Source organism: Camarhynchus parvulus, chromosome 7, assembly GCF_901933205.1.
Source record: "Camarhynchus parvulus chromosome 7, STF_HiC, whole genome shotgun sequence".
Classification (NCBI taxonomy): Eukaryota; Metazoa; Chordata; class Aves; order Passeriformes; family Thraupidae; genus Camarhynchus; species Camarhynchus parvulus.
The window spans coordinates 27,493,964-27,518,698 of record NC_044577.1 but is presented as its reverse complement, the minus strand read 5'-3'; the positions used below and the strand labels follow the sequence as shown (position 1 = coordinate 27,518,698).

Here is a 24,735-nt window from a genome sequence, read left to right as displayed (position 1 = left end):
GGCGTAGCGGGAGCGGCGGCCGGGTGCATGAGCGGCGCGGCTGCCGCCGGCCGTGCCTTACCGCCGGGACTCCGCCGCTGGGAGGCGAGGCGAGCCGGGAGCGCCGCCGCAGCCCGGTCCGCCCCGGGCAGCCCCCCGCCGCGCCCCTCGGGCAGGGATGCTCCCGCCGCCGCCGGCTGCCGCATCCCTGCGAGCCTGAGCCTCCGCCCGCTCCCCGCCGACCGGCCCGCGGCGAAGCGCCCGCCCTGCGCCCGGCCCCGAGCGGCGGGGGGCCGGGCGGGAGCGGTGCGGGCGCGCTGCGATGCGGCTCCCCCGCGGCGCCCCGAGCCCCTGCGGCCGCCGCGGCGCGGCTGAGGGCGAGCGGCCGTGAGCCGGGGCCGTCCCGGTCCCCGCGGTGCCGAGCGCGCTCGGCGGTGTCCAAGTGCCGGGGCCGGCGATGGCACTGCCCTGAGCGTCCCGCCGGGGACACCCCGGCTCTGGGGACGCCCGGCCGTTCCGGAGACTTTGGGGGCATTTGCGGGTTTTGCCTTTTTTCTTTCTCATTTTTTTTTCTTTTTCCCCCCTCATTTTTTTCTCCTTCCCCGCTGCCTTTTGGGATTTTCTCCCGGCGGCTCGTCCCCTGCGGTGATCCCCTCGCCCGCGGCCCCGCTCCTCAGGGCATGTCCCGGTCCAACAGCGTCAGCCCCCCGGGCTTCGGCGGTCCCGCGCCCTGGGCAGGCACCGAGCAGCACCGCTCAGCCTGGGGCGAGGCGGAGGCCCGGGCCAATGGCTACTCCTACCCGCCGCCTCCCAACAGGTCCTCGGGCAAGAAGGCCTCCCGCATGTCGAGCAGGTGGAGGAGCGAGGAAGACTACGAGCCCCGCAACCGCGGGGAGAGCGGCTGCAGGATGATGAGCTTTAGGTCCAAATCCGCCTGGCAGGAGCACGGTGACGACAGCCGACGTCACCGGTCCCGCCACCCGCCCGGCAGTGATTCCCCCGCTGCCCCCAACAATGCCAGCCCCCGGCAGCTGGGGGAGCAGGGGGAGGTACGGCCCCGCTCTGTGGAGTTGGGGCTGGACGAGAAACGCATCAAGGCCAAGATTGAGGAGCTGGAAGAAGAGGACGGGGACGAGGGGGACTCCGAGGCGGCCTTCTCCATGGGCAGTTGTTGCAGTAGCCTGCTGCAAATCTTCAGGTCCAAGAAGTTCCAGTCTGAGAAACTGGAACGTCTCTATCAGCGCTACTTCTTTCGGCTAAACCAGAGCAGCCTCACCATGCTTATGGCCGTGCTGGTGCTGGTCTGTGTGGTCATGCTGATCTTCCATGCCGCACACGGCCGCTATGAGGTATCCTATGTCGTGGTGCTCTCCCTGGCCATCGTGCTGATGGTGGTGCTGTGCATGGTGTGCAACCGCAACAACTTCCACCAGGACCACATGTGGTTGGCGTGCTACTCTGTCATCCTGGTGATCCTGGCAGTGCAAGTGGTAGGGGTTCTGCTGGTGTGGCCCAGGAGCGCCTCCGAGGGCATCTGGTGGACCGTCTTCTTCATCTACAGCATCTACACGCTGCTGCCGGTGCGGATGAGAGCCGCGGTCATCAGCGGGGTGGTGCTCTCCGCCATCCACCTGGCCGTCTCCCTCAAGATCAACGCGGAGGATAAGTTCCTCCTGAAGCAGGTAGGCAAGCCCTGAGTCATTTGGATGTGTGCTCAGCATTGAAGGGTGAGGGAAGTGGGGTAGTCTGACTTCCACAGGCCTGCCTGATGCTGGAAGGTTGACAGGAGACTTTCAGCTGAACTCCTAGGTTACCTGCTGCTGGGTGGGATGGTGTGCAGTGCTAGCCTGTAATCTTGCTTTTTTTCATTGCTGTGGTGTTCCCTTGTTTCTGCTCCACGTTAAGGCTCTAAACATACAAGTGTGTGTCTTACTGGGTTCCCATGACGGCTGCTCCAGCACTGTCAGCTGGTGCCCTTCAGTTGTATTCAATGTGAACAGCCCTGTGCTAAGCACACCTGCGGAACAGTATCCAAGCATGCTGCTGTTTTACTGCGAAAGGTGTGGAAAGTCTGGCTGTTTTTGTAAGGTAGAGGTTATCCTTGTGTGTCACTCCGGGTTCAGTGTTAGCACAGAGCTTAGGCATCTTCAGAGACCGCACTCCATGGGAATGTGGGCTTTTGGTTTAGCAGGAAAGTGTTTTTCTCTGAGATATGCTGGAAATCTCTATGGTGAAAAAGCCCAGAGTTCCTGTACAGGCAGGATAAAAAGTACCAAAAAAAGTATAAATGCAGGTTGTTATTTAGCTGTGATATCATGTTTAACTGAAGCAGTTCAGTTCACGGGAACAATAAGACTATTATCAAATGCATTACAGTGCAATCTTTAATTACCATATCTGTATAAACAACAGCAACACAAGGCGCCACTCTTCAAGAGAAGCAGGCAGCCTTGGGACTCGTGCTTTAAACTTACCACACGTAAAACACTGAAGCTGTGAGGCAGTTGTCACCCTTCTGATGTGCAGGACTCTGAGCAGTGATGAGCCTGTCACGGAGTCAGCCCTGATACCTGTGTGCTACCAGGGACTGTTTCTTAAAATCAGGTAAATCACATAATATAAAATAAAGCCTTGTGTTCAGCGCCTGCTTTGAGTCTCAGTTCTGGGTTGTTTTGAGTTCTGCTTATTGCAGTGGCAAGAAAAGTTGTAGGACTTAAATAGGACCACATCAGAATGAGGCTGTCACTGTTTTGCTATACAAAATAGCCCATGAAATTACTCTTTTCTCCCCACAGCCTCGTTAAGCCTACTTGGAGAGTTTCTGGCTTTGTTCTTAGTTGGTTACAGATATTTTTATAAACTGTACGTGACATATTCTTCTTATGTTTGATATAAATGGCTTTTTGTGCATTTCCAGCAGAGCATACACTGTGAGTGGGACAGTTGGTGTTTTTCTGCTTGACTTGAAAAAGTTTGCTAATGGCCTCAGCTCTTCTCCACTGGGGCTCTGGTCTTGCAAAGCCTCATGTGTGCTTTTTGCTTTATAAACTGAGACTGGTCCTGTTGAAATCAGTGTGTTTGGAGACAGTATCCTTACATGGCAAGGCAAATCCCATCATGATTGCTGCTAGAAGATTTAGCAGTCTGTTATGAGCAGGGTTCGGAGCATACTAACAAATGAATCAAATATTGCGTTGGAAAATGTTGGTAACTGTATTTTAGTAGGAAGGAGCCTAAACTTCAAAGGCCAAATGATTGACTCCCTCAGTTGAAAATCTGGAACAATTTCAGCTCCCTCCCGTTCCAAATAGCAGGTTGTTTGTAAGAGGTTGGCTCGTGTATGAATGTGCACTTGTCAAAGGTAGAAGCATGGGCGATCGGTGATGGTACAGCATGCACAAATCTGTGCATTGCACAGTTGCTTTTGCTTTCATACTAATGCTGGGGTTTTCCTATGGTTTGGCAATAAATGTTCCGTTAATGAGGAATGTCCTAGGAGCACTTTTACTTTGTCTTCAAAGGCAGAGCATCTCTCCACGTTGCCTGTTTATTTTTCCTACTAACACAGTCTCTATCTTGCTGTGGTCTACGCTGGCGTAGCACGGGCTGAATCAGTGGGGTTGTACAAGGCCAAGCATCAGATTCCTTACACGTTTGTGTACGAACACGAGCTGCTATCTCTGGCTGTCTGATAGAAAATCCATTCTGCTGAGCACATTGCCTTACAGCTATTAACAGGCCTTCTTCACTGGGGCTGTATCTCGTTGCCGTGGAATCAGTTGTGTTCAGCTCTGCCCCGCTAATGCACACAAGCCCTATTTTCCTCCTTCAAACTACCAGAGGCAAAGGCAGGTGAAGACCAGCTAAGTCAAGAAGAGTGAGTTAAAATGTTCTCTGTGACTTCATGCTGGCAGTCACATCAGCCTGGATTTTGTGGAGCAGGAGTGCCTTTGTGACTGTGTGACCAGATGGTACTTTACATCCAGCGGTCACAGAAGAAAGGCTGGTTAGGATGTGTATCACCTTCCCTCTCTTTTTCATGGCATTTTAAACTATAATACTTAAGCAAGTTTTACTTTGTGGGAGCTTTTTCTTTAAATCCTCTCTGAATTGTTTCCAAACCAGGAGAAATAATACACTCTTGTTATGATCCACCGATGTTTAAGGCAGGGTGACTCTTGTGTTGACTCCTGAGCACTTTTATAAGGCTCTGGAGCCTGTTAAAAACTCCTCTTTCTCAAGAGAGTGAAATTCTTGGTAGAAGGTCCCTTTTGGGGGAAAGGCAGCTTGTTGTATTCCCTAGCTGAGGATGCATGAGTTTATTGTCTGAATTATCTTCTCCTATCATTGCTGGATTTTTCTGTCCCCAAACTCTCTGGTCCAAGGCTATGTTAGTCAGACTTCATGGAAGGGTTACTGCAGTCTACTGTTTCTGAATCCATAACGTGCCAGGAGTAAAAGTAGTTGTCATTGTTCAGTCTTAACTGAGCTGCTTTTTAAAATAATTCTTCTGGACTCACTGGATTTGGAAAGTAGGCTCTGACTTCTCTTTGCTACTTGGAGGAGTCTGTCTTTCAAAAGAAAAAGCACCGCTGTCAAAAAGATGAGTATTTTGATTCTTCTGTGAGTCTGATCAGCTAGAGGCTGATCTTAGCTTCTTGAATTGAGGTTTGATTGGAATAAAAAAGTACTAATTATTGCCTTATATTAAAAAGTTATCCAGTGCTGAGGGAGGGGAGAAAAGGAAATCCTGTGTTTGGGAATTTACTTGTTTCCAAAGGCAGCATGCTGCTGGAAGCGGAACACAGTGAATAGGTGATGCTCCACCAACTACAAATTCCGACTGCTTAAAAAGGGGGCTCTTCATTTGTTCCTGTGATCAGTTAGCTCTAGAGGAACTGCTTTTGGATTTATTGGGGAGGGGATGACTGTGTTTGTCTTCAGGTTTATGTTCTTGTGTTATTCTGGGACAGATTACAAATCTGTTTCACTGCATGGAAGTGTGCCATGATCTAGTTGAGGTGTTAGAAGATGGGTTGGACTCGATGATCTTAAAGGTCCAACCTAGAAATTCTGTGGTTCTGTGATTCTGTGTTGTCTTTCTGCATGTAAGTGTATCTCTTTTCAGGCCACTTTTTCCATGTGCTGGCTCTGATGCACTTTCAGGCTCTGAAAACACGCTCAACTCTAGAATTCACGTAAGCATTACTTTACATGTGAATGAGGCTTTCTAATACTTAACTGAGAAAGAAGTGTACTGTTTATCAGAAATCTGCCTTGCATTCACAGCAGAGATAACAGTGAGATTTATTCCCAGTCCCTTGGAGCGAGCTGCCCAGCTGACCCAGGGGCCTGTATGGGCACATGGGCAGAGGTTCAGCCTGTGGGCTGCAGATGCTTAACTGAAGTCATGTGAGGAGACAGCTGCCCTCAGCGCAGAGAGTCTTGAGTAAGCACTGGCATTTTTGTAAGACTATGGGCTAAGGGACAGGGAATTTCACAAGAGAGTTTATTGGACTGAATCAGACTTAAAAAGGGATGGGAATTGTGTGTGGGAGTGAGTGGGGGACCAGGAGTAGGGGATAAGAATGCCGTATACAAACATCAAACAAGCCCGTGGACTGAGGTTAGATTTACTCCTGTTTTCCCACCCAAACCTGTTCTATTGTAACTTTCTGATGTTCCGTGTTCAAGGATACAGTTAAGTCTTTATAGTTTATTAACTCAGTGCGAGTGGTGACTGGTAAGGTACCATGAGAAATAAATACCTTTTTTTTTGTCTTGTGTCAGTAACCTCATTGAAATAGAAACTGAAATGCACTGATCTCCTTTCTCCCCAAACACTACTGCAAACCTTCTGCAAAGGATCTCTGATAGCAAACTACCTCAGCACATGCCTTTTGCTTGTCTCTGATTCAGGGCTCCTTCTTGCTCAGCCCTTTTCCATGTCTCCATCATAACAACGTTACATTAGTACTCCTCGTCCTTCACTTCTGAGAAGCGTGTATGTGTTGGCCTTTCTCTCTGTCAGTGCATGTTAATGGTGGATGATTGATCTGTACCTGCATGGTGGCTCTCTTGAAAGTGTAACATTTCAGTTTAACTGTTTCTCAGAAGATGTTGGTATAAGAACCAGTCTCTCTCCTCTTCATAAACAAACTCACTTCAGCAGGGCTAAAGACAATTCCTTTCTGTAACAGCGAATTGGCTTGAATCTTGTGGAGATCTCCTAGCACCTCGTAGAGATGCTTTCCAGTTGGCAATTTGAATGGCATTCAGCAAGAAGTTAGTCACACAGTAGGAGAGGTGGTACTGTGTGTTCCATCTCAGCCTCAGCATGCCTGCTACATGTGAGTGATGACTGATTTAGAGACGGGTTCTCAGCAGAGTGTTAATCAAGTCCTTGCACTGTGCTTTCATTGTCTTCAAGCAGCATTGTCTTTATTCATCAAGAAGGAGAGATGAACCACCTGGAATGCAGATGGATCTGTGTGTCAGCTCTCCTATGGTTATGTGCTGCCTGCTTTACTTTTGTCCACCTGGAAATAGATTTGAGTAATGTTTGTATGGGATGGGATTTTTAAGGTGCTCAGCCACATGGGGCCAGGTACTGGGTGTCTCAAACAGCACTTAATGCCCTGTTCTGCATAAACATTGATATCAGTGGGGCTCTCGTGCAGTGAGGAGAGCTCTAGCACTGCTCACTACTGAAGAACCTGCCTGAGCAGCAGTTGCACCGAAGATATTGAAAATTGATTTGTGATCTTCTTGTGTTCAGGGGAAAAAATGGCAACCTGCAATATTCAGTAACTGCTGCATTGCTAGTTGCCTCCCTAGGGTAATTCTGTAATAGAAGTAATTAAGTAAATCCCGGAGGTATTGTGTATCAATTTATTCCTTTGTAAGAATATTGTCTTTATCTCTTGGGCATGTATTGCTTGAGGTTTACAAAGGCAAATCTGTTTTTCTTATCTCCTAAATTACCCTATAATCCTGCCACCTCCTAATCTACCCCCTTGCTTTATCCTCCTTCCCCCCACCATGAATTAGTTTAATATTTCACCATAATGTTCACCAGTATCAAAACCTGTTAGTGTGATAGAGTGCTGTGTGTCTAATTTCCCTGTGTTCCTGGATTCTTAATAAGTTTTTTGTCTTTATAAACTGACCTATTTGACTAATTTCTCTCAGCCTTTTGGTTGTAATCACACTTTTATAACTGGTTTGGATCTTGGTGAATTCAAGACAAAACCAAATAGGAGTGATTGAGGTGCACAGCAAAAAGACTTGTTCTTCTAGGCACTTTTATGGCAAGCTTGAAAAGGCAGGGTGTGCTAGTTCTGGTTATTTCTGGAGAGGTGAAGATACTTCAGAGCAACATCAGGATTCATGAAGGTACTGGAAGCAGAAGGACAAATTTCCTTGCCCTAATCTTACAAAGCAGCCATTGACTTGTCCTTCAGTGTCCTGGGCACAATGGCTTAGTTTGACCCCTGCTCTCTGTCAGAGACCTGTCCAAGGCAGGACATCTTATTTATGAGGTCTTTTGTGATTAACCTCATTCAGATGATTTATAACCCTGAACAGCAATGAATATACAATGCTGGTTATCCTGGTGCTAAGGGCTCACTGGAGCTGGTTGTGCCCTCCTGGAGCCTGAATAGCCCAGTGCTTCCTGAATGCCCTTTTGCTCTGAGTCCACTGTGGTGTGGGCAGCACTGCCAAGGTCTGGGCTGGAAGAGGACTGGGACTCAGCCCAGCTGGAATGTGAACTTTGGGCACCAGGCTGTTCTCCAAATGCATTCAATTTGTGTCTGATTAGCTAATCTTTCAGTCATGTACCATGGCTCCCTCTCTGTCTTTTAAGAAAAGTGGAACAATTGCTAACTTTTTAGCCATTGCAGTCGTTGGAGTAGTTACAGTCTTTTGGTAATAGCTGGTTTTGTCATCATGTTTTGGTATTACTGGATATTTACTCTCATTTTCTAATCAAGCTAAAAGGATTTTCCTTCTGTCCTGGTAGAAGATGCAATGAAAAATTCCCAGCAACACCTGAAGAACTGAGAGGTAAAAACTAAAATTATTTTGACCGTGCGGATGGTAAAGTGATCCACCCTGTAGCTGGTAGTGGCTTCTGAGAACCCATGCTTTGAAAAGCTCCTGTCTCTTTTCTTCTCTTCCTTCTCATCTCTTTTTTTCCTCGTCTCATTTTACTTATTTTAATTTTTTTTCTGTTCTTTCTTTTTCTTTTTCTGTTTTTTCTTTTTCTTTTTCTTTTTCTTTTTCATCTTCTTCGGTTGTTTTTGATTTGTTTTTGGTTTTTTATTAATTTTTTGTTTGGTTGGGGGTGGTTTTTTTTTTTTTTTTTTTGTTTGTTCATTGTTTTTCCCTGTGCAGGTGGGTATGTTCAGAGAAAATACCCACTTTTGTTTGAGGAGGCAGGAGACAGGGCTCCAGGTTTTGCCAGCCTTGGGCAAGGTTTGTCCTCCCATCTGCTCTGTACTGTAGGGTTTACATGGCGCCTTGCACAGGTAATCTGAACCCAGAAGAGGTGGTTCTGAGGGAGCTGGAGTGCACCAGCATCTCCCTGGAGCCTTCCAGCTGCTACTTGATTTCATGATGTGCTGCATGTTGTTTTTTTATGGCCCAGAGGGGTAGGACAGTGACAAAGTGTGTGCAAGGAATGTGAAGATTTACAGCTTCTGGGAAATGGGTGGGGTTCCTGTCTAACTGCTCTGTGACTTTTTCATCTCCTGCAAGTCCTGTGTTTTGATGTGGGATCACTGTTAGTTCCTTCCCTCCCTCTGAAGTCTAGCCTAGTGATCTGAACTTGTGATATCTTTCATCCATGGGATGCTCTTTCTTCTTTTTGTTTTGACATTGGTGATACTTTTAAAAAATATTATTTTTTTGTCTTTACCTGAGAGGTAGCCCACTGCTGCCAGAAACTTAATTTGATTCATTATTATGGAGTCCTTAGGCTAGGTAAAAACCCAAGGGGAAATCTCATGTGAATGAAAAAACACAACCCCAGAGATATTAAAAAGGATAATCTAGTTATGAGGGGGTGTGGGAAACAGACAAGAATTTTAATATTTGTCTCCTGAACTCCTAAATCTTCTCACCTTATCATAAGAAAGTTTGAAGTTTCTAGCACTTAATAAGGTCACACATAAAATGGCTGTCAGGCCAAGACAAGACTCAAAATGCTTTTTAGCACCTGCAACTGGACCACTCCCAGTGAAACTCTCCATGATGTTTTATGATGGTGCTGACTCCTGCTGGTTTCATCACTGGCAGGTACAGGAATGGCAGCATTCAGCAGACCTGCAGTAGAATTTAGCACGAGATGGTCTTGTTCTGACACTCAGAGAAATGGACTGAACACATTTTAAAGCTCTCCCTTGCACTTCCAGTCTTGCTCTTGCACATTTGGGAAGCTCTGTCCCACTAAGAGCCTGGTGGGCAGACAAGCTTGTGAGCTACTTCAGCCAGACATGGTTGGTTTTACACCACAAAGATGATGTGTTTACAAATGGTAGGACCCCCCACAGCTGAAGAATTAAAGGGCAGCATTGGCATCACCAGCAGTATTGCTTCTGGTGCCAGGCTGGCCTCACTAATGCCTAGCAGGATTTTTGTTGCAGCATTCACTATAGAATGTTTCATTGTTTTGTCAGGCTTTGTTCTGCAAATAAAATATCATTGTGTTCTTTTTTCTCCATATTTATATGACACTAATGTATTTGCCAGGTATCTTTATTCCCTTCCCCAGACATCAGGAACACAAATCATATTTGTGTATTTAAGATGTTATCAGGACTGTCTGTAGTGTGCATTGTGTAGTCATCATTTGCGGCTTCTCCTACTTCATAGCAGCAGAAATAGCAGTAGAGAAGTCTATTTCAAAGCATCCTCAATCCTGCCCTGATTTTGTTTATAATTCCTTTGCCTAGACTGCTTCTTCTGCAGTTTGAGTGATGAGTTTCCAGATGAAAAATTAAACTGCCTTTTCTTTTCATGAAAAGTTTTACACACCCATGTAATACCCTTCAAATTTTTTACTGTGAATTGGGTCTTTGTGGTATTGCCGTGTTTGGCTATCATCCTGTGTTTTTGGGAAACTTTGCTTTTGGGAGGTTGAGTTTTGGGAATTAAAGCTGCTCTTCAAATTCAAGATACACATTCCACTAGTATCAGAGTGCATCTTTGCAGACAGTAAACAAAGAACTGTGCTGATGCAACACAGAGGTAATAGAAATAAAGAAAGGTTTGTGTTTTGTCTTTCTTTCCCCCCCAGACATTAGAAATTGATCTCTCAAAGAGGCAACTTACGCAAACTGTTTATTCTTCAAATATGTTTGCAGCTTGTATAAGACATTCTGTCTCACTTCATAGTTAGAAGAAAAGGCTATGACATTGCTTGCAAGAATCTGTCATAAAATGTTGCTGATGCAAACAGTTCGCTGGCTGTATCTTCCCTTCCAGAAAAAGCCTTGCCTCCTTCCCTTAATTCCCTGCTCTAGACTAAATGCTACAAGCACTGATCCCTTTGTCCCTCTCGCTCTGCAAACTGAATTCTTAGAGCCAGCAATGTGGTAAGGCACTACTCAAATCAGTATTTCTAAAAACAGTAGTTTGCTGGTCAGCCCACAGATGACAGAGCTCCTCAGACATGTTTGCTGAGTGATGAACTCTTTCCATTTGCTGGGAGGCACCCAATGGCAGCTTTCTCTCTGTATTGTTGCTTTTAAAGTGTGGGTATTCATGCACACAAATGGGGGGACCAAAGGACATGTTATAAATGAAGATGTTTCCATTTAAATGGGGTTTCTCTTTTCTGGGCAGGTGGTTACTTGTAATCTCATAGGGAGAGGAAGAAATGCTCTGCAGTGCTAAGGAAAGAGGAGGCTGTGCAGTGTGGTGGGAGAATGTGTAATCACAGTGTCAGTCTCACTCAGGCTGAGAGCTAAATGCAGTCTTGCAGGCCGTTGCACATGAAGTAGGTTACTAGTGTGGGAACTGCTGGTGAGTGGTGAACTCTCTGGATCTTAAGGCCAGGATGGACTTCTGAGCTCATTTCACAGTACCCACTGAACAATTCTCCTACACTTTAAAATTTCTTCCATTCAATTAAAAAAATAAAACTTTAAGTGCTGAATTGCATAGTATTTGTCAGTTGAAAAAGCAATCTGCAGTGATTTCTGAACTGAACCAATACTTATTTTTTCCTCTCTCCTCTTAGTAAGACAGGATTTTAATACCCTGTGATGGAACATATTGGGGATATTTCTCTTCAAATTGGTGGCATCTACTTAAATATAACACAGATGGACGTGTTAGTTGTGAAGGGGTTCTGACATCATGCCCAGATTTTGTACTGGGTAATTACATGCCTGCCTTCTTAATTGATGTTGAATATGGCATTTTTCTTTGCTCTATGTCTATTCTGGACTTTTTAGCAGTACAACACCAAATAGATGCTGTGCATATGGGTTTACTATTGTATCTGAGAAATTTGCAAGGCTGTTGACAAGCCAAGAAAATGAGGGACTAGAGCTCAGGCTTATATCTTCTTAGTCATGTCGGTGTGCTAGAACAAGTGCCACCTCCTTGATATGACAGATGTACTGATAACTTTTGAAAGGTACAAACCCAGAAATGATATGATTGAAGGCTACTTCCAGAGCTTAGCTATGTCATCCTGCTGCACCAAGATAAGACCAAGTCAGCCTAAACCATTTGTGGTAGGTACTAATCACAGACCAGTCTAGAAAAACCCCTCCTTTGTGTATGTGCTCTTGGGGGTCACAGCAGCACTGATGTGCTTTCTAGTGTGTTTGTTTTGTTGATGGGTTTTTAGCAGAGCCCTGGGTAGGAGCAGACAGTAAAGAGCTGTCTGTGACTAGAGCTCTCTGGCTGCTCTCAGATGAAACTGGTGCTTGGTTTCCTTGTCTCACCTGGCTTTAGTTCCCACCCCACCCAGAGCCTGCCATTCTCTAATGTCACAAACAGTGCATTTGAATGACATCTGGCACAGCTGGGTCTCATTCCTGACTGAAGCCTTCCTGGAAGCACTGCAGTACAAGCTGTAAGCTTGAAGGTTACACATCCTTTCACAAGTGACCTCCTTTTGGTGTCTGGTCCCTCTCAGCTGTTAGGGTAGCTGTGCTTAGGTAACTCCTTAGAACTCCAGGGACTCTTAAAAGTGTATGCCTCTTGCACTGTGGTTGAAATGACTGTGAACAAATACTTAAGGAAGTATTTCCTGAAAATATTTTCATATCCCAAGAGAGAAAGTTAGGAAACTGCAATTTTTTGTTAGTTTGTTTTCCTTCTTCCCTAATGCAGGTAATGAGTATCTGGCTGTGTCATGACACTGAAGGTTTGTCCAAGTAACGATGTCTAGGAAAGGTAACACTCTGTGGATTAGTTAAACCACAATATAAAGCCCACCATACAGAAACTGTAGTCCACTGCTGAAACCACCTTACTTGTCTATTTTAGATGCAAATGGACCTTGTTAATTTAATTCACTTCCAGAGGGAATGCAAACTAAATAAAGTCATGCTTATTACAAGAAGTGTTCTCACAGGTTTAAATAATTTTCTTCAATTTATTTTGATGAACTTTTCTGAACAGACCAATCTTTACCACAATATCTTCGGGCTAAGATTGTAGCTTATGTAAGTGAGAGTACTTTATACTTAATGCTTAATGCATTGCTCTTGTATATCATTTTCTTTTACAGATAGGAACTCTGTGCTATGTGCCTTCCCCCTTGGCAAGGGTTGGGGCTGGTTGTGATAGAGACAGAGTCAAGAGAGGAGCTTATCTGTCATGTTTAGCCAGCTCTTGGCCCCGTTTCCAAAGGTGCTTTTCAGGAGCCTGGTCATGAGTGTCCCCTCTATGGCTGTTTCTGTGCGAGGGGTGGCTGCTCACCACCCATCATTCCCAGAGAAATGATCTGCTTTCAGAGCATGACCTCTTGCTTGGGGCTGAGACCAAACCTTTCCACTGCCAATTCCTTAGCAGCTGTGGCCAGGACAAAATTCTGTATGTCTAAGATGCCAGGCTGCCACCTGGAATGCCACAGAAGTGGCAGGTGATGCTCTTCTGTGTCTTTCCTGAGAGAAACTCCTTTGGTTTGCAGCAGCTCTCCTTCTGTTTAAGCCATTTGCAATGCTCCATACGCTATTGAGGCAGTGCCTTGCTGCCACATGAGCATATCTTGTGTGTCAAACCTCATGGGGAGACGCTGTGACAGCTCCCTGCCTGCCAAACCTCCTGCTGAAGCTTATTGGAGAAATATTGTGCTCCCTTCAAATGGGTGGCATTGTAACATTGGCTTGCTCGTTGAAACAGCATTTGGGTCTGGGCAGAGTGAAAATGTTGATTTCCTTTGAGTAGAAGGGAAAAAAACCTGAAGGATGCCTTCTGCACAAAGAGTTGTCTTAGGCAGAGCTACAATTTCCAGGACTGAGCCAACTAACTTTTGAATCTTAATGGCCATGATATTTACTTCTCCCTCTGCTATTCCCTGTCCCAATGAGGTCTAAAGGAATCTTACCTCTCTTTGAACCATACCCTAAATCGTTGTTGCCTTGTTTAGTTTATTTTTAGCGCAGCAAGAAATGAGTTGGAATCTAAATGCCTTCTGCCTATCACCAAAAATACCTTTTTCCCTCTGGCTGCTTGCAAAATGCCTTTAACTCCCCTCAGGACTTTTCTGTATGAAGGGACAGCTGGTGTAGAACAATAGTGACTGATTTACACTGATCAATCCTCACATTACTGAGAGGCATCTGTCTTGCACTAGGCGCCCTGCAGTGTATCAGACATGCTGTGGAAGATGTGCCTGCAGTGTCTCCTGTCTCTCTCCCCAGCCTGACTTCTCTGTAGGTCCTGAGGGAAAAAAAAACTGGGAAGACATACTGTAAAAAGACTTTAGTAGTGAGAGGTGCATTTCCTCTTCTTCACTTATGTGGTAATGGATCATTGAGTCTGGTTTTCCAGGGTTTTTTAGTTGTCTGTGCTTCAGCAGCAATTCCATTACTGCTAACAGTCAAACTCAGTAACTGAAATGTTTTTTGCAGCCCAACTCACCCAAAGTTAGTTTAGCGCATACATTTGGACCAAAACAGTCTGGGAGGAGCACATGCACACCTGAGCAAGCAGCTCAGAGGGGTGGGTGTCCTCCAGTGAGAAAGGAGTGTAATGAGCTCGGAGCAAATGCAGCTGAAGGATGTTAAGGACGTGTTAACATACTGGTAGGGACGTATGTTGCTTTCAGACTTTGCTGAAGGGAAGGGCATTAACCCCTTTTTTGTAGAATCATGAAGTGGTTGGGTTAGAAGGGACCTTAAAGATCATCCAGTTCCAACACCCCTGGCATGGACATCTCTAGACCAGGTCACTCAGACCCCCATCCATCCCGGCCTCAGCACTTCTAGCGATGGGGCATCCACAGCTTCTCTGGACAATCTGTTCCACTGTCTCACAATTCTGTTTTTTCAGGAAACCCTTAACAAAACAGGAGAGAGGATGGCCAAGCATGATCTGTCCACCTGCTGCAGTCCTCCCTCCCTCTGCTTGTTCCTTGCTTTCAGCTCCTCAGTGATGTAAACAGCCCCAGGAGAAGCCCCAGGCAGTGCAGCTCTGTGTTCCTGCCCCCAGTGTTTATTTTTCTGATGCACTTTACCTGTGCAGGTAACTAGGATGAGCCCTGACAGCCATCAGCTTTTACTGAGAGCAATCAAATAGTGCTGCTATTACTGAAAAAAGAAAAGACAGTCACAGAAGGTGGCTGCAGGATAGAATGGGCTGCTCCATTGCCCTGTCCTCCACAATGACAGCAGGGAATGGTTTGTTTCAGTGGCTCATACCTTCTCTTATTTTGATAAGAAGCTCCAAACTTTGTTAATGTTTTGAATATCTCTGGTGGTCTGGTTAAAGTTTCCTTTTTGGTCTCCAAATAAGCTGTACTGGATAACTTTATGAAAAAACAAGGCTGCACTGATTCCTTCCATATTTCTTTGGTACAAGTGGAATGTGTGCTGAGAGCATGATCCAACAAGTGCTACATTGGAAGACTCACCTACTGCCTGGGATTCAAGTAGTGCCCAGTCCCTTGCACTTCATGTGAGGGCAATTAGTGCACGTGCATGGCAATTAGCACTGCAAATGAAGTTGACACGGGTGTATTCTACCTCTTTAATGGCTTGCTTTTCTCCTCTGCCAAAAGAGCAACCAAGCAGTCTCAAAGGAACCTGCTGCCTTCTGATATTTAATTTGCTTCAGGCTTACATTGGCATCCTGCCTCTTTCTTCTGCCTGGCCCACCTGCCTGCTCTGCTAGCAGTGCTGCAGAGGAAATGATCCCTATTTCTGGCAAATCAGGCCATGACTTGCCCATGTGCTGCAGTTGGGCCTCACACACATCCAGCACCATCTCTCCCTGATGTGCTTTGTCACTGCTGGTTTCTGACCTCCTTTCAGCAGAACATTGGGCTGGTTTCTGATGAGCTGCTCTGCAAGTGGCAGTGCCTGGCAAAGGAACCTGCTGGTGGGAAGCTGCAGAGCAATTCTTCTGTTATCCATCTTCTTGAGCTTGATATCACAGTGATGGGGCCTTCAATATCTGTGATACTCAGTGTGCATTTCTGAGCAACGATGGCTCTGGAGTGTATGCTGGAGTATAGATGGCATGTGTATAAATCCCAAATACATGAAGTGGCATGATGTGATTCTTAACCAAAATTTTAACTGTTCCAGAATATTTTTAAAATGAAACCAAATAGGAAAAGTCTGATAAAAAAAAGCTTGCAGTTGAGTACTCAGTGATTATAGGAAAAGTAAGGGATTAAAATACTGGAAGAGACCTACAAGTCACTGACAGCAGGAGGAGGGCACAGAAGTGTAGATGTTGCATGTTAAATCAATAATGAAGTTTTGGTGCAGGCCTTCCTGAATGGCTTTCCTCATTGCACCTTCCGTGGACCACACATCTAGGTTAGTTTTTGAATGCTTGAAAGGTCATACTTTTACAACTTTTACAGTGTCTCTTCATAGGAAGCTGGTAGTTTAGGATTTATATTTTTGGGGTCAAATCTGGTTGTTTCCCCAGAAGCAGGACATGAGTGCCCTGGATGGGAGTATGTAGTAACCAGCTTTGCTTTGCGTGGCTGCTGTAGGCAAGAAAAAGTTCAGCATTAGTCTCTGTAAAATAGTCTTAGAGAACCCATCCACTGGAGATAACACACTGGGTTAATGGTGCTACTTTGGGAGCCTTTTTTATGCACCACTGATTACTGAGACAGTTCAAATGTGGGTCAGTTTTTCTTTCTTTCTAAGTAGAGTTTGCACAGAGTAACATGCAAGCTGTTGCTTTCTAGAAAATGTGGGTCAAGTGCTGTTTTGCTGAGGAAATCAGGAATTTTTTTACTTAGCCAGCATTAATACTCAAGTGCTTCCTTACTTCCTTGCACCAATGTCCTGGGCTGTTGTGCTGATGAGTAACACACTTTCTGGAACAGGAGTGTGCATTGAGCCATGATTTTGTGTCACCAGGAGCACTGGCTCGTGTCATTCACAGAGGTGCATGGAGTTCATGAAGGATGTGCGAGCCCTGGCATCCCTGCTGCCTTCAAAGAAGCTGCAAAATCCATGGAAAGCAGCTGACCCAGAGCACTGGTGACTTCTGGGAGGAGCAGGGGCAGACAGACAGAAACTGTGGGGACAGGACTGCATATTCCTCCTTGTGAAGCAATGAGCATGTGGAACAGAGTGTGGTTGAGGAGATTGTGGGGGGTGGAATATTAACCATGGTGAAAATAATCCTGGAGGAGCACATTTATCCATGCTGGCACTTTGCACATGTGTCATGATGGAATTTTCAAAGAAGGCCCTAAACAAAACAGCTTTATGGAAGAACAAAACAGCATTGTCAGAAATGGCCAAGGAAGCTGTGCCAGCACCTCTTTCCACGTCTGTGCTCTGAACTGCTTCATGTTCTGGGGCTGTTGCATACACAAATGTGTGTTAGCATCTGCCTTGAAGGTGCAGAAAAGGGTGGCTGGGCTTTGTTTTCACTTAGCTATATTTTCTAAAAGTTACTGCCTTTTTTTTGTTTTGTTTTCAGACCAGAATAACTTGTCCTAAGGGAACAGTGTATGTTATAGTGAGATTTTTTATTTTATTTCTTTTTGCACAGCTGTGTTTGTGAGCATTCACTTGCTTTGAGCCTGGGAGGCTGCATTAGAGCCCTCTGCAGTGATCATGTGTCTAATCCAAGCTCTGGGGCTGGCTCAGAGAGCAAAATCCCTCTCTGTGTTGGGCTGTTTGAGGAGTGTGATGAAGACTTGAGGTGGTCTGATCCTCCTGGATGAGCATGCACAGAGTTTGTCTGTCTTGATCATGGTGCCAGAAGAAAGTGGGTTGGGTTATGTTGTGCAGCATCTCAGATTTGCCACAGTGAATTCATGGGACAGTTGGCTTGACCCATCTGCTTTGCAGTACAAAGGGAATGGTTATGGCTTCTGAGGCCCTTGGTGTTCCAGCCTCAGTAATGAGGGAACTCAGGAGAGTTCTGAGGCAGGAGTAAAACCTTCTTGCATCCCACTGGATTGGTTAAAATGTGAAATGAAGTTTCCAAAGCCATTCTTTCCTGTGGTGCCTTGGCTCTCAACATGGTATGCCTCAGGCACCTGAAATTTCCCAAGTGGGTCTTGTGAATTTAGACATCTAAAATCTTCCTAAAGAGCATTTTTCATTGACTAAACAGTGTGACTGCCTCCTCTTGCCTCTAGACATTTCTACAGAATAAATAATGAGCTTGTGGGCTCCTGTATTTCCTACTGTTCAGTCCAACTTTTGAATGTAGCTGCACTTGAACAGGCATGAGCTGCCTGACCACTCCTGCATACCACAGCATGCTGATTACTGATGTGATCTGCAGTGGAAATTGGTGTGGCAGAGCAGAGAGGGTTCTCACAGCACCTTTGACTAAACTCTGAACAGCAGACTTCTGCTAGGAATTAAAGAAAATACAGTAGACTTTGAGGCTTGGTGTCTGTTTGGGTTTTTTTACTCGTGGGAATACAGCTTTAAATTTGAACGTGGGGAAGCAGAAGGGAAGAGGTTGTTATTGACAATTCTTTGTGTGTTGGACTGAAGAGAAAGGGCCTGGTCTGTGCTGTGCAGGTAAAGGGCAAAGCACTGAGAGGTGCTAATGGCTTCCCTATAGCTTCTTTGCTGAGTTTGGTGCTTGCAGTCCTGCCTGCCTGCTTTCCTCTGCTCTCCACCCTTCTCTGCCATCCAGGGAAAGAGAAGTGGCAGCTTCTCTTCTTCTCAAGAAGTGAGATGTATGGGATGGTGGAGTTGGGTCTGTGGGACCCTGGGAAGGGCCAAACTGAAAATGACGTGTAAAAGAGTGTGTGTGTGAGGAGACAGTAAACACCTTGCTGAGATGGAGGAGGCTGGTGAGCCTGTATCCATATAGGCAAGGGCAACAGCCTGAGAGAGAAACCAGGAGGATCAGTAGGATGGTGAATAGAGCTGAGGAGAGACAGCTGTGAGATGTCATTTGGAGTTATTTTCAGAGTAAACTTGTCCTTTTGAAAGCAAGGATCCGTTATAATCTGGACTGGATCAAGCAATTTTTAAATTTTCTTCTCTCCCTTGAATAAAGGAAAACACTACAAAGAAGTTGCAATTAAAATGAATTGTGAAGTGTTATCTGTTGCCTGCTGAGCAAAATCTCGTGAGCTAGCTGAATCAGCAGTCTGGTAGTGTGCTGTGTAGGATGCAGGGAAGTGCAGAGTCTTGGCTGTGGCCCCAAAATGGGCAAAGTGTGCCCAAGACCTGCTGCTCTCTTGGAAGGAGGCTATGGGTTTGTGGCAACAGGCTGAGTGGGTAAGGTTGTTCAATATTGTATGAAGAAGGATTCAAATAAGAGGGTGAAGGGAGGGGAGGACAAGGGGCTGAATGCAAGAAACACTCTGAAAATGAGACCCACAATGTCTTGTGACAGATCTTATATTGGGACTAACACAGAAATTTCCTGGCATGCACGTGCTTTTTTCACATGTGACTTCTCCATAACAAACATCTCTCAGCTGGGACTGACAATGGAAAAATTGTAGGAAACTTTCACTAAACAACGTGGTGGTAGGGCTACCTCCTGTTTTGAGCTTTTCTGTTTTAAAGGAACCATCTGCTGTATAAGTGTAAACACAGCAGGCTGCTAGCAAGCTCAATCATCCCAGGGTCAGTATCCATCCAATGCACTCTGCTGGCACGGCCCCGTGCCCTGTCCTTGTGTTGCTGCCACCACCTCTTCTTCCAGGCTCCAAGCCTGTGGACTTGGACAGAGGAAACTTTGCAGATCAAACCTTCCACAGTGTGGTGGGGCGTCCTCTTGCCCCTGCAGAGTTACCAGGAGCAGGAGTGAGGGAGGCTGGAGTGTCATTTGAGCCGCAGTCACGCTGGATGTTCCTGTGGCCCTGGCAGCGAGTCAGCCCGGCAGCTGAGCAGGTGTATTGCAGTTTCTCTTTGCAGGCTGTTTCACAGTGTCTAATCATGTCAGAAAACCTTCAGGAGGCGAAGTAGAGTACTCTGCAGAATACTTTCCCCTCTGCTTGCCCTTGCCCAGCAGCATAGATCAGTGGTTATGTGCAGGAGAGTTACTTGGAGGACATTGGATCTTGTGTTAAAGCAGATCCTGATGGTGGGGTCTGGAGCTCTTGCACAGGGTAGGCTTCACACAGCTTTCTTCCCATGCTTTTATTGAAGTCATGTTTTACCTGTTGAGGCCTTTTGCAGAAGGAACAGGTGGAGGCTGCCAGGACTAGATGGAGGGAAGGAGAGCTGCTGAGGATGAAGGAGTGACAACTTGGTTCATTAAGACACGGAACTCTGGTGCCATTGCCTAGCTAATACAGATTACAGAAGCAGAGGCATATATCCCTACAGCCTAAAGACAGATGTATGTCAGGTGAATGAAGCCTGGAGAGAGCCTCTGTTGGAGGCAGTGCTGGTCAGGGATGTGCCTACCAGATGTGATTTCTCCTCAGCAGAAGAGAAATCTTCTGGCCTGGTTTAATGCACACTATGAGCCTGCACAGCCTGGCACAGCCACCAAAAGAAGCACTTGCTGTGGCAGAACAAATATTTTTGTGGCATGTGGAGACCCAAATCTGGGAGCTGACTGGATCTGAAATTACCTGAGGAAGGAGAGAAGGATGGTTTGAGATGATACAGGGGAAGACAGGACACATAGCATGCTTGTTAGTGCTTGTGTGGGTGAAATTGTATTTGAGTTCGGTGTGAGAGAAACTGGCCAGAACACAGCCCTTGAAGTGGTAATATCTCATTTAATGCATCTAACTAATGGGATCTGACCTGGATTGCATCAGAGTAAAAAAGGAGAAAGCAGGTAACACTTCCTCTGTTAACAAGTAGGCCAGATCATAGGGCTTGAGAGAGCCCAAGCTGTCATGCATGTCTTTAATTTAAGCTGCTCTCTAGCAACTCGTTTTAATTTATCAATTTCATCTTTGTTAAACTGATGAGGAAATTAATGCATGTTTATAGAGTCCGTGCCACAACTGATATGAGGACCAGCTGGTTAATGTTCAGCAAAGTCCTCCTGAAGGTGAGTGGTATACTAGTGCTGTTCTGACTGTACCATCACTCTTGAAAGAAAAATGCTGTTTTAAAGAATGCTTGTGTCCCCTTCATCATTGTCCTTACAGTCACCTTGAATTCTCTATACCCATATATTCACCCATTGCCTAGCTAATACAGAATTACAAAAGCAGAGGCATGTATCCCTACAGCCTAAAGAGAGATGTATGTCAGGTGAATGGAGCCTGGAGAGAGCCAAGCTAAGAAGCATGCAGAGCAAAGTGACTCAGATGGCAGAATGCCCCAAAGGAAGCTTTCAACAAGGGTGATTCATTAGCAGTCAAAGAGTCCTTTTTCTTTTCCTGCTCTGCTATATTTACATTTTGAAATGTGTGCACATCTCATGGAAACAGCCTTCCTAGTTAAAGTGTTGTTCTAAATGGGAGAAGAGAAGATTTTGTGCATTATGTTTGATAGGCTGTGAGGCTTGGAATACAAGCAAAGCTTTCTTTAGGGAGATCCTTGCATGTAGTCTGTAAGGTGTTACTAAAATCTTGTGCTGATAGCATTTCAGGGATTTGGGCTGTGATTTCAATCTGCGTAAAGAAGACACCCAAATCCCAGGCCTGGATTAGTGCAAAAAGGAGAGACCTTGAATTTGTCAGGTAATCTGCACACATTCTGGCTTTTTCAGAGTGTGCTAAAGCAGCATTATACCTGTGAATCCGTTTGCATCAAGAAACCCCTCTGAAACCAGGGTAAATGTCTTACCACAGGGATATTCATAGTTGTGTGAGCCATGTGAACTACTGACACCCCCTCTCTGGTGCTGGAGAAGAGTGTCTGTCCAGCAGCATCCAAAGTGAGTGTGATTCCTGCGTGGCATTCCCAGTGGTGTGCTGTGTCATGATTGCAAGGCTCCTGCTGTTAATGTGTGAACAGGATGAGGTTTCCTGCATCGGTGTTGTGCTGGCAACAGCCGCCAGCTCCTGAATCAGTTAAAGCCAGGCACCATGTGGGCAGACTGGTAGCTGTGATTTACAGGGCTCTGCTGGGTTAGAAAGCCTGTTGTCTATCAACACATTGTCCAGGCAGCACAATAGGGCAAGGTAAGCACTGGAAAAGCAAGGTCAAAGAGCTGACAATACCATATTGTGTTGTGTGACCGTGAGCAATGGTTTACATGCCTTGCTTCTGCTATTCTGAGTGAAACCAGAATAGTGCTTGCTTTTAGAAAAAATGCTTTATGTTCTGTGGGTGGAAAGCATTCATCTGAGTGTGAAGTATTTCTGTTGTAGAAAGAGATATTCTCCCTTTCCGTAGTTTCCCCATTCCCAGACCTGGTTTTCGGGGAGATCAGATGCACTGGTTCCTTTTGAAGATGAAAATCTCTTTGTAGGTGTTCTGTACTTCATTCATCGTGATCCATCTGGAAATGCATTTTAGAACAAACCATTTTGTTTGTGGCTTTGGCTGGATTTGCATTCTCCAAATAGCAGAGTGTGGTTTGGGCTTAATATGGGATGTATGGCCTCCTTGGCTTGGTTTCAGCACAGGTTGGGGAGAACTTCTCTTTAGGTTTGTAAGGCACTAGAAGAACACAAGGTATCTAGAAGCAGAAGCTGACATGGCTGCTCATTTACAAGCAGCCTATATAATACTGATATAACTTGGTGATCTCAGGCAGCCAAAAAAAAATAAAAGGAGAGTGCCTTGTAGAGGACCCCAGCAGATAAAAATGATTTGTAGTGAAGGATCAGTTACTGATTCAGGTTGCTCCTTGAAGTGGTCTCCCGTTCAGTATTGGTACAGTGAATTGTCAGCCTTCACAGCACTGTTTTCTTGCTCCTGCTAGTTCATGACCTTTCTCCAAATTCATAAGCTGTGGCCTAGTCTGCCAGTCTGTATGGAAATGGCACATGTACCTGCCAGGTGAGCCAGCACCTTGTCTTTCTAGGCAACCTGGTGCCTAGAAGAATTGCAAGAATTTAAGCCTGTTAAGCCACAAACTCTCTTAGAAGGTTGGGGTTTTTTGCCCTTTAATGGGACTGGACCAGATATTATTATTAACCTCTCCAGCTACTTCCCAGCTAGCTTTCCACTGAGTGTCTGCATTTTTAGATTCTGTCTGTCTGCGGTCCAGCCCCAAGACAGTTAATTTTAATAAATAAATAATGACAAAAATAGTCTCTGAGGACTTGGCAGGCAGCAGGCCAGGGAATCTGGGCAAGTCGCCAGCAGCCCTTCCACTTGAAATCTGATGTTAGCTCAGACTGTGGCACTCACATGGGTCTGTTCAGATTCTTTGGGAAGTGCTCTGCCTTCCCCACCTCAGATGGGAGCTGTGCCTGCTGCCCACTGCTGTGGGCTCCAGGGCTTTGGTGGGAGCAGGGGACTCAGCCCAGCAGTGGGGGGAACACGCAGCTGGGGGCAAAATGCTGCAGTGTCAGTGCTCCCCTGAATGGAGGGTGGGGCATCAACTCAGGCAAAACTTTCCTAAGTGCCAAAACTGCAGAAAAGCCTCAGCTGGAGCAAGTGGGTCGGCCACAAGATGCAAGGAAGGAGGAGGAAACCAGCCTCTGTGCGTTCTGGCACTTGCAGTGCCAACTGCTCAATCTGCTCTGTCTGCTCTGGTTTTTCAGCCAAGGCTGCAATGGGCTCCATTTTAATCCCCAGAGTGACTTAATCATTGTGTGATGTCCCACACCAATCTACAAGTTGTATCTTAGCATAGGAGCTGTCACACCTCATGCCTTTATATTCCCATTTCCTATCATGCCATATATTCACAGCATATGGTACCAGGACCTGAAAGAAACCCATCTGAATCCTGGGCAGACAGCTACCTCTATCAAGAATGTCTGGGAAAGTATGTATCCAAGAAAGTGCATGCCCTCTGGTGAGAATTAGCCTGCCAGCAGGTGGGAAGGTTAAGAGTAAAAGAGTTTCGTTTTCCCCCTTGAAGGAGAAGTGAAGGGGTTTGGAAGAGCAAAGCTGTTTGGACATACCAGAACACAACAATCGGCACAGTTCCTGCACTATCATGCCTACAACAGAGGAGTCAAAAGTACAAATGCAAACTTGTGCCTTCTCAGCCAACCCTGCCAGAAGCACTCCCCAAACCAGCCCTGCTTTTCTCAAGTTGGTTGAGAGCTATTTTAAACCCACCAAAACGTTCAGACTTGCTCCTCTGTAGGCATGTTCCTGAAAGAGTGTTCTTAGTAGGAATGGGTGGCAACCAGGTTTAACTCTAGCTCCCACGGGCTTTAAAAATCCTCAGTGTGGGATAATCAAACATCCCCAGATAGGCACACACCTGCTGCACTGGTGTGGGCATGGAAATTCCAGCAAAGGCTGGTTTGGGGCATGGCATGTTTGTTTCACTGACAAGGCTGGGCACAGTAGTATCTCCTTTTTCCCCTTAGCTTTATTTTCTGGGTTAATAATGTTTGACCTGGAAAGCTGGCAAGGTAGCAAAGATAAATGCACTTTGCAGATTTCCTATCGTGCAAGGCAGACCCTGGGGATGTGTCTGTCAGTGGTCTCACCTGGAGCTGGGAGTGTAAAATAAAGCTGTTCACAGCTGGGGGGTGCTTGGCCAACAGACTGAAGAAGAGGAGAAATATTCAAAGTACTTCTGCCTCCAACACCAGGGACAGTCTCATGTGATATGGGATAATGAGGGAGAGAAATCCCTTTGAATATCTGAGATGTCTACTCCATTTTGGGCCATCTAGGGGTGCACATTGTTTCTGAGGCAGGCAGTGTGGTAAATTACCATGACACCAACTCCCTTGTCCAGGGCTCTGGCTGCAAAGATTGCAGGATGGGCTTGCACAGCTATGATGGGTCAAAGGACCTGTAGGTGAGGGACACTGACAACATCCATGGAAAATCCAGCACAGACAAGGATTACAGTTCTATTTATTTGTAGGTTGATTTTTTTCCCCTAACCATGCATTGGGAAACCCATCATGCCCACTTTCATTGATTCAGCCACTGTTTTTATAAAAGCCTGCAGTGAACTCTGGGTGAAACTTCAGGGCTTGATTTTTCTAAGGGAAATGAATCACCCTGAAGCAGCCTTTAAGATTCAGCAATCTTAAGTCATGTGTGGGGAAAAGCTGGTAAG

At 45.9% G+C, this 24,735-nt stretch overlaps 1 protein-coding gene across 1 annotated transcript in view; it reads left to right on the top strand.

Annotated features, from left to right (window-relative positions):
* The first annotated feature begins 316 nt into the window (after window positions 1–316).
* ADCY5 (adenylate cyclase 5) overlaps window positions 317–24,735 on the top strand; it is a 203,079-nt gene continuing 178,660 nt past the window's right edge. The window contains exon 1 of the mRNA XM_030952680.1: window positions 317–1,661. Within this exon, the coding sequence (XP_030808540.1) occupies window positions 660–1,661 (1,002 nt within the window). The 5' untranslated portion in view covers window positions 317–659. The remainder of the gene's footprint in view (window positions 1,662–24,735) is intronic.